Source organism: Alosa sapidissima, chromosome 11 (genome assembly GCF_018492685.1).
Source record: "Alosa sapidissima isolate fAloSap1 chromosome 11, fAloSap1.pri, whole genome shotgun sequence".
Taxonomy (NCBI): Eukaryota; Metazoa; Chordata; class Actinopteri; order Clupeiformes; family Clupeidae; genus Alosa; species Alosa sapidissima.
In genome coordinates, this window is record NC_055967.1 from 34,683,882 (window position 1) to 34,693,491 (window position 9,610).

Sequence of the window (9,610 nt, forward strand, 5' to 3'; positions counted from 1 at the left end):
TGCTAGAATTAGCAAGTCTAGTTGTAGGTAGTGCTACAAGAGGAGATACTCTCTGGTAGGAACTGGTGGTGCGTTCCACCAATGGGGAACAACAGATGAGAAAAGTTTGGATTGCCCTGAGCTAGATTCATATTATACCTTTAGTCAGTGACAGCAATGTCTGGATAGAACTACCTAGCACAAAGAACAGAAATGGCTCAGCATAGATTGAAAAATATTGATTTAATGCTCAACATTTTTAAGAATTGAGTTCTTCAGCATTGTCCTTTGGACTGGAAGATTTCCTCCAGCAGAAACAACATCTGGTCTGTCTGGTCTCGGCCCTCTCCTCTTTTGCCCTCTTCCTCTCCAGTTTTTCGGCTTCTTTCTTCTCCTTAGCCCCCTTCCTCTTCTTTTCCTTCAGCTCAGCCTTGTGTATTCTATCCAGCTCTTTCCTCGTCTTCTCCTCCAGCTGCATCCTCTTTTTCATCTCGGCAGCTTTGATCTTCTCCTCCTTTTTGGTGGCCTCAGACACGAGACGTGCCATCTTCTTCTCAAACTTTGTGTCGATCTTTCCCTGGAATGTCTGCTTCTGAACAATTATCTGTTCAGCTCTCTGGCTGCTGAAGCTCAGAGACTAAATAAAAATAAGAATGCAAATATTTTGGGTTAATTATGAGAATGGAGAAACCACTGGTGCAGGTAAGATGAGGTATAATCTTCATGGTTTAATTAGTTTTTCATGGGAATTGTGTTTTAAGGTAGCCTACCTGGAGGCCATCATTAAGACACGACTTGTTGGTGTTGCTAACCTCTTGAGCAGGCCCACCTGACACCTGAGGAACAGATACCTAAGGAAGACAGACACAGCATTCTCTCAGTTTGGCACCCACCATGTTGGGTAAGAAAAAATGACATTTTGGATCTACTATACTGGGATGTGTAAGTAAAAGTCTTTTTTACCACCATCCTTTTTTCAGCCTGGTTTACCAGCTCCTTTAGCCACTTTTGCTTGGTAGCAGCAGCTGTCAGTGCCGTTGCCAAGGTGCTGTTCACTCTCTCATGGGTCCATCTGACCCAATTGTCAGACTCTGCCTTGATGCGCTCTGGCTCATTGATCATCATTTTATCATAGTCATACACGTACTCCTTCTCCAGGAGAGCGACAGTCCTCTGGTAATCTTCCTCCAGAGATACAAGTTTCTGTCTCTCCATCTCTATGTTCTCGGTCAGCGTCCTTACTCTATGTGTCATTAGATTGAGCTCTAAACTAATCTCCTCCTCTTTGTCGCGTATGCTGGCCTCTATAGCTGCTTTCTTCTTCGCTCTCTCTCTTTGTCTCTCCTCACTCGCTGCCTGACTGGATTTCTCCGCCTCTGTAAGGTCCTGTAGGACCTTCTCAATCGTCAACCTCATGGCTCTTTCTCTCTGCTGTGCCTCCTCGGCCGTTTCATCAAGATACCTTTGCAGCTTGCCTGCTGCGGCCGTACTCAGGGCTGCTCTCAGACCCTCGCTGAGTCGATCCATTGTGGAAATCCTGAAAACACATAACACTATTCTTAGCTTACTTACTAGTCTGTGCAGCTTGTTTCTAAGTGTCCACATTCCTACATGGCTACTGGGCCTCGGCTAACGTTTAATGAACGAGGCTAATTTATTTCAAACATACATTTACAATAACTCTTGCGTGCTTTTCTTACAATATATTTTCTGAAATCACTTGTTGGACTGATGAGTTGTGAAGGACCAAGTCGCTCGTTGTCGTGAATAATGATATTAAAGTCGCTCTCCGAATAATGATATTAAAGCGCTGCCTGTGTTTTTATACCCGTTGAAATGGAATGGAATGTAAGCTATGTTATTCTAACTATTGTTACATCATCGGGTGTTAAAGCATAGATAGGCTACGTAACAATCGTTATGAGTTGATGGAAAAAAACAACGTGTAGGCATAACCAGAGCCCGAGCAGTGGTTCTCAAATGGGGGTACTTAAGGCACTCCAGGGGGTACGTGTGATTGTAACCCTTAGAAGCCGATTGACGCAAAGTGCGTCAAAAAACACACCCTTTCTTATCTGTTACATTGCTCCGCAACTGTTCATCGCAGCGAAATGAAACCTTTTTTGAAACCTATTGCGTGACAGAGCAGAAGTGGGGCTTTCCCCACTTCGAGACCATGCACTTGTCTGTACGTTAAAGTATGAAAATAAAAAAAAACATGAAATTAAATCAAATTGCACCATATTTACAGTCTATACTTCTCTGCGTTCACCTGCGCACCCATTACTCTCGTTTGAATTACTCGCGAACCCGTGAACACATAGATATGGCAAGCATATCAGATGAAAGAGGAGACACAGGGCTATCCATTGATAGCAAGTATGTTGATCCTCTGGCTTATGAAAACATACGAAGTGACTGCAAAATAATAATGTCATGTACAAAAACCAATGCTGCACACCCATTACTTTCGTTTGAATTACTCGCGGACCTGTGATCGGATAGATATGCCACGCATGTCAGATGAAAGAGGAGACACGGAGCTATCATTTGATACCAAGTACATCCTTCTGGGTTATAAAACAGACGTAGTGACAGCAAAATAATAACTTCATATAGCTCGACTTACCTTAAGTTTTTGTCTGTTTTTGTAGCAAAGCTTGTTTATAATCCAACGCTATTGTGTGTTTCTTTATGGCAAAGAATGTTCATAATCTGGTTTTGAGATCCTACCAAATTCCTGCATTGCATCCCAATTTGTTCGCCAAAGAAACATCTTTTTTGCCTTTACTTTGTTCATGGCAATGCAGTAAAAAGTTGTAGAGAATCATGAGTGCAGACACCATAGGCACACACACACACGTAAACTCGGGTCAAGTCAGGTCAGATCAGTTCGTGTCACAGATATGGAGCGCAGAAAGGTAATTTTTAATCACTAAATAAAAAAAATGGCATTTATTTCTGTAAGGCGCACACTGTCTGTAAACCCCAGAAAATCCCTCCACCATGGCAATGATATTGCCAGATTCAGGACAGTCTGCCCTACACACACAATACATGTAGAGCTATGAGCTCGCTGTGGTGAGATACATGTCAAAATATAATACTTTTTATAATACGCTTTTTATATTTTAATTCTAAAAATCAAAATAAAATCAATGCTTGTACTAATACATTGAATGATGGCAGATCTGGATAGCCTAGACTCTGCTAAAAGTATTAAGTGTGTGTGGCACTTACAATGACCAGAATAAATCCTTATGAATAAAAGTAGTGAAAATGCCCTAAAAACAACTTATGGTTAAAATAGGCTATACATTGATTTAAAAAGTAGAATCCATGCAAAAATACTTTAAAAACAATTATTTAAGAAATATTTCAGGAAAATATAAGTTCATAAAATAAATTTTAGATTTCAGTAGGCTATTCAATTTCATTATCCTAAAAACCCAGAGTCCCCCCCATACCAGGATGGTTCGACCCAACCTGTCACATGCCACCCGCCATCACCTGTCAAAACTCAAACGATGGAGTCGTGGTGCCAAAGTTTAATAAATTAGACACTGATGTCACAATGCTCTGTTTTAAGTCTTTTTTTCTCAACTAAAAATGCTTTGTGCTGGTTAGGGGGTACTTGGCTGAAAAAACTATTTCACAGGGGGTACATCACTGAAAAAAGGTTGAGAACCACTGCTCTAGAGAGATCTACTGTAGGCTATCTGCTCTGGGCCTAACTACCGTTATTAGCTGCTGGAAAAGCAAAAGTTTACACTGAGTTCTACTAGTTTAGCCAGCGACCAAAAGCCCATTGATACATTTGTAAACAACAGTAGGCTATGACATCAACAGTTGTCCATCTGTGAATTCACGGTGAAGCAGGCAGTTGGAATTTACTTTAGGCCTACTGCTGAAATCCGAAGGTTACAACGTGTACATGGTGACCCCTAGTGTTTCCTCGGTTGGCCTACAGGTAGTCATAAAGAACAGATGACTGGCCATGATAGAGGGTTCAGCCAGAGGTCACCAGCTGGTCCTGCCAAACACATGCTCCCCCCCCCCCCCCCCCCACACACAGCCTGCACTGCACACCCCAAGCAGCGGTAGCGTAACACCTGACCATCGGACCGCACGGTTGTGTGCCTGTGGATAAAACCGTCTACCAACTTTAACTTCATTAGGGTAGTGGTTGATTTGGGAGGTACACAGTACATTGAGTACATTTTATGATATGACTGTTGGTGAAAATACTGATATTTTGCAATGGTCTGAATTAGGTGAAACCTAAAACATGCTTTAATTGATTTTGTTTCATTGCCCATACTCCCAACCAACAATTTACTATCCACCAGGAGGCAGTATTGTGTCATTTAATGGCAATGGGTCGATTTTCACACAGTTCTAACAAAAGTTAACAAATATTATTTCCATAACCCTGTTTAAAAATCATAGGCACTTAGATATGTATTCATAGAAAGGACTGTCCTGGTTAAAGTTTGTTATCTGACCATTGTTTTCCATTTAGGCATAATTTCAATCAAATTCAATGTCATGTGTTTCATGTATGGCGTGTTAATATGGTTGTTTACCTGCAGTTCCAGAGAGACCTGTTTTAACACAGTGAGACACGGGCATACAATCCAGAGAATGTAGATTGGTCTTCAAGTTCTTAGAAGCAGAGGTGTTCCTGAAGTTCCTGTGATGTTATCTCACCTTCTTAGAAAGCCCACAGTTTAGTAGAACAGCCTTCAAGGTGAGATTACACAGAGATGATTTGTTTTCCATGAGTGGCTGTGTAAACACACACGCGAGCAACCCACACAAATTCTTTATTGAGCTCCACAAATACAGACCAGAAGCCCCAGTCTTCTCTCATATACTGTACACACTGATGCCTACAGCAAGGTTTATGCAGAAGTAACATACACAATCACACAAATCCAGTTCCCAAGTGTAAATCAGTGAGGCAGGGACCATTTTACCTGATAGCCATGCTGATCTCTGGACACCTTTGGGTTACCGTGTGGGTGCCACTCATCCAGATACATTATCTTACCACAAACATCATCACATCTTCAACTATAATCATCATAGTCACCAACATAACAATAAACATATACTTCATAATCACTGTAACAACAATGTAATCAACTGTATTCTCACATGAGTACCTGTAGACGCCTGTTTTCAGTCAGAATAGACACTTGGATGTGTCAGTGTTCTAGTGAAGCTGCCTGTCCAGATTTGGACACTATCAGCCCAACCCCGTGGCCTCCCACATCCATGCAGGGCAGTGGGCTATGACCAGCGTTCTGTGAAAACAATCCCACTGAACCAGTTTCTCTGCATCTAGAGAGGACAGCATCTTCCCCCTTCCCGGGGTTGTCCAGTTTAGCGTCTCTGCCCCAGTGTGAGATTAGGAGTTCAGGTAGGCCCATAGAGGACCTAGCAGATCCCTTGGTCACCTCTTCAGGGGTGGAGTCCTCTTTCTCATCCGCTCCCAACGGGTCACTGCCCATCCTCATCGTCTTAGGACCGCCATAACCGTTCACTTTCTCCTGACCCAGAGAGGAGGAGCAGAGGGAGGGGTGACTGGAGGAGGAGGTGAAACCAGGAAGGGAGGTGCAGACAGAGAAAGGGGCGCTGCTGCTGAACTGAGCGAAGGAAGAGAGCGACAGAGAGGGGGAGGTGGAGAGAGAGGGGGACACTGAGAGAGAGGAGGAGGGAGCGCTGGTTTGGACGGGGGCGCAGAGAGAAGACGCACAGACAGAGGAAGTGACATCAGACCAGGAGTCACAGGAGGAGGAAGCAGCTGCTCTGTGGGAGGTGATGACCGAGGAGTTCGGCAAGAGGGAGAAACTGCTAAAGGAGGAGGAGGAGGTGATGTTTGAAAGGCTGTAGGGAGAGTTTGGATAGAGAGGCGAGAAAGGAGGTGAAGAACCGACAGAAGAGACACTTAACGGAGAGGAGCCGTAGAGAGTGGGAAATGGAGAGGTGGACACCAGGGTGGATACAAATGGAGGCTTGTTGAAAAGAGAGGACGGCACTAAAGAGGAGACATTGAAAGGAGAACTGGCCTCTGTTAGGGAAGGGGAGGAGGAGGTGGAGGAGGCTGTGAGAGAGGCTGCAGAGGAGCAGGGGAGGGAGGAGAAGATGGAGAAAGTGGCAGGAGGTGCCAGGTGGAGAGATGACACTCGGAGAGGAGGCTGGAGGCTGCGAGAGGCTGGGGGTGTTCGGTCAGTCTCAGCCCCGCCCTCCCTTTTGATGGACAGGTCCAGGGGTTCCTGCTGTGGCTCCAGGGTCGGGTCGTCATCATCATCATCATCATCATCATCATCACACCCCCTGACTGTGCCTGGTGCCCAGGGTTTGCAGGGGTCGTCTCCATGGTGATGGGGGGTTGGTGGCTGATTGTGGTGACGCTGCAGGTGATACTTGAGGGACGTAAACTGGCTGCCAGCGTAGCAACAGAAAGGACACTTGTACGGCTTCTCACCTGAGGGACCCAAACCCAAAGGAGGAATTACTGTACAGTTACTTTGTAATTACTGTACAGTTACTTTGTCAATCATTAGCAGTCTTGCTGAAGCACCACCACTCTGCTCATTCACACAAATGCTGTACTGACCGTATGAGAAGACTGTGGTTTTTATTATTCTTTTTATTGAGCTCAAGAATTTCAGATTTGCATCATCTAAACAATAACACCTTTTTATTAATTTATTTGTTTTCCCTCGATAGGCTAATAGCACCTGCAATAGAACACCTATCGACATGCCTTGAGCTTACGTATCAGGTAAAGTTTAGCCTTAGTACAGAGCACAATGTAGACACTGAATAGAAGCATTAAATGCATTATATCTATTCATACATACATACATACATACATACATACATACATTCTCTACATGCATACATACATACTGGTACATTCAACACAAAAAGATATCTATATCTCTAGTCATAACTATCAAATGAAAAATTCTCTCTCTCTCTCTCTGTCACTCACACACACACACACACACAATGGAGGTTTAATTTGGGCAATGAGGGCAGCGTGTGTGTGTGTGTGTGTGTGTGTGTGTATGTGTGTGTGCGCATGTGAGATCAACGGGATAAAGATGACATTTATCATATTGAATATAGGCCTAATCATGGCACTGGTTTAACAGATACATATGGAATCCATTTCTGTGCTTGAACAAACTGCCTCTGAGGCTTTCAGCGGTAATCATGGAATTGTGTCATACATCACGGATGCCATTAGCTAATGCAATACTACTAAAATCAATTTATCACTGTTGCAGAACCAACATCCAAAGAAAACACACTCACACATCCATCTCAAAAAAGCTTTGACATTTACCTTATGAAGGAGTAAGAGCCCTTTGCGAATGTCATGCAAAATGTTTACAATCACAAATCACACTGACAATAATGTCGACATTTATTGGAAAACAGAAAAAGACAAAAAATGACTAATTGTGGTTTAAAAAAAATCCTCAAATTATTGTGGTGCATTATGTTATAGCTAAATGAATGACTTGTATCAGATGAAATATGTTGTTGAAAGTAGCATGGGGGCAGGGGTAGTGTGGTGGCTAAGGAGCCGGGTTAGCAACTGGAACAAAGACACATTAACACACCACTCTCATTTCCATGTTTGTGCGACTGACTATGCAGAGGGATCCACTCACGAGAGCAACACACAAATGTTCAGGTACTACAGAGTACGTCTGACTGACTTGTGTCCTCATGGTTTTTGCTTTGTGATTGACAGTTGGGTGGAGGAAGGGGCGGATGTTATGGAAGACACTGGATATGAAACAATGGGAATGTCATGGAGGGTGTGCCAGTGGACTTGAGACACATAATATGACATACGTAAGTAATCACACATCGTACATCAACTCAAACTCATCAGATGAGCAGTAACAAGGTCCAAGTGGGCTTCTGAGAAAAACGCTACTGAAAATCTGGAACTATATAACCGTCATCCGGTGAATTTGAATATTATTTAATTTGACATTATTTTTTCTAAATCATCATTTTATAATATTTGTTGAAAATAACTCCAATTTGTGGACATGTCAGAGAGACCTCGTCATTTCTCAGTTGATGAACTTTGAGCATGCTGTTTTGTTCACCACAGTCAAGTCACAATAATGTAATAACAATCTGTCAGACTTGCGCACCGGGCCCACCCCCCCACCTGACCTTACTCACCTGTGTGAATCCGGCTGTGCAGTGTGCACCTTAACAGTCTGTGCAGGGTCGGACTGGGAACAAAATTCGGCCCTGGCAATTTTCTCCTGGACCGGCCCACTACTGGACCGCCGACCCCCCCCCCCCCCCCCCACACACACACACACACAAGCCCACCGACACCTAAATCCCCCCCATAAATAACAAACACACAGTATCATGCTGTAGCAACACTTCATAAACTGAACCCAAACATTTAGATTTGGACCTATAGGTTATTATATAATCAGTATTATAATTATATATTATTATTATATAATATTATTATAGGTTATTATATAATAAGTAATACGTATATTATGTATTACTTATTACTGTCATTTCAAAGTAATTCATTACATTATAATATTACTGTCTCTGAATTGTAAGGCATTACACTACTATTGTATTACTTTTACCAAAATATCTGGAAATATGGATTTGGAATTCTAAATGCAGTTTATTATGCTCAATGCAGCTCATTGCACTTCTAATGGAGGGTGATGTGGTACAACATAATGACTGAGCTAGGCTTAAGGCTAACAACAGTAGAATGCAATAGGTGCAGTGATGGCTCATGATGCAATACAAGGAACAATCATACCATCTATTGATGTCATTGTGGTTGAGATATCTGACATTTTTCTGTTAAAGATTGGCATGGAGACAATGGGACACGGTGTCCTTATGTGAACTTGCACAGGTCAACTTGCTCATCTTTACTTGCGTACCACTTCACACCAGTGCTTCAGACCAGGGCTGATGCTTCAGCAATAGCCGTCACTGAAAAGCTGTAAGTGTTGTTGAACACAGCTGTTCTCACATTAGCTGATTGCGATAAACATAAACCATTGTTGCCTAATTACCAATTATTCATTACACCTGTGTGTAGTGTGTTTTTGTGTTTTTCACATTTAGTATTTGGCAGTATTTTTAAAATACAAAAATACACACCAATAAAGTATTTTGATACAAAATACAGAGCCATTTCCTTCAACCCAATAAAATACAAATGACAAAATACTATTTTGCATTTGAAACACATATTACATGTTACCCATCCCTGGGAACAGGCAGATTACATCTTTATAGTTGGCCATATGATGACATACTTAGGTTAATACTGTATTTCACCAGTTAGGGCACCAAAATGGCCAGTAGCTGCACTGTGTTGCCTATCTTGACATGTCTTTAAGTTTTGGGTTACAATATACAGGTAGTGGGCTCTCTGTTGATTTTAATGAGTAGGCCTAAGCCTAAAGTTACAGCATTTCTATCACAATTGACCAGACTTTGACCTTTTGTCTTCTTTAAACAAAATTCTGGCTATGATTGTTCCTTGTATTGCATCATGAGCCATAACTGCACCAATTGCATTCTACTGTAGCCT

At 42.5% G+C, this 9,610-nt stretch overlaps 2 protein-coding genes across 4 annotated transcripts in view; both read right to left on the reverse strand.

Moving 5' to 3' along the window:
- Positions 1-205: 205 nt before the first annotated feature.
- On the reverse strand, positions 206-5,050 carry LOC121724419 (caldesmon-like). 2 transcript variants are annotated; one of them, XM_042110985.1, is made up of 5 exons: positions 4,959-5,050; positions 4,566-4,722; positions 943-1,516; positions 750-830; positions 206-616 (listed from the first exon to the last, which is right to left on the reverse strand). In XM_042110985.1, exons 3-5 carry the CDS (start codon positions 1,504-1,506, stop codon positions 239-241), a joined length of 1,023 nt encoding a protein of 340 aa, XP_041966919.1. In that variant the 5' UTR covers positions 1,507-1,516; positions 4,566-4,722; positions 4,959-5,050; the 3' UTR covers positions 206-238. The 2 variants fall into 2 exon arrangements, with proteins under 2 accessions (XP_041966919.1, XP_041966918.1); XM_042110984.1 differs by lacking the exons at positions 4,566-4,722; positions 4,959-5,050 and adding an exon at positions 1,680-1,990.
- Positions 4,790-9,610, reverse strand: part of LOC121724391 (zinc finger protein 536-like) — a 29,125-nt gene continuing 24,304 nt past the window's right edge. For both annotated transcript variants that reach the window (XM_042110922.1, XM_042110923.1), the window contains one exon: positions 4,790-6,472. In XM_042110922.1, coding sequence (XP_041966856.1) covers positions 5,190-6,472 — 1,283 coding nt within the window. In that variant the 3' untranslated portion in view covers positions 4,790-5,189. The remainder of the gene's footprint in view (positions 6,473-9,610) is intronic.

Coding starts and splice junctions, on each gene's coding strand:
- LOC121724419 (XM_042110985.1), bottom strand. CDS start 1,506: ATGGATCGACTCAGCGAGGGTCTGAGAGCAGCCCTGAGTACGGCCGCA. Junction 831..942: donor AGGCTGAAAAAAGGATGGTG/GTAAAAAAGACT, acceptor TGTCTTCCTTAG/GTATCTGTTCCTCAGGTGTC. Junction 617..749: donor GTCTTAATGATGGCCTCCAG/GTAGGCTACCTT, acceptor ATTTTTATTTAG/TCTCTGAGCTTCAGCAGCCA.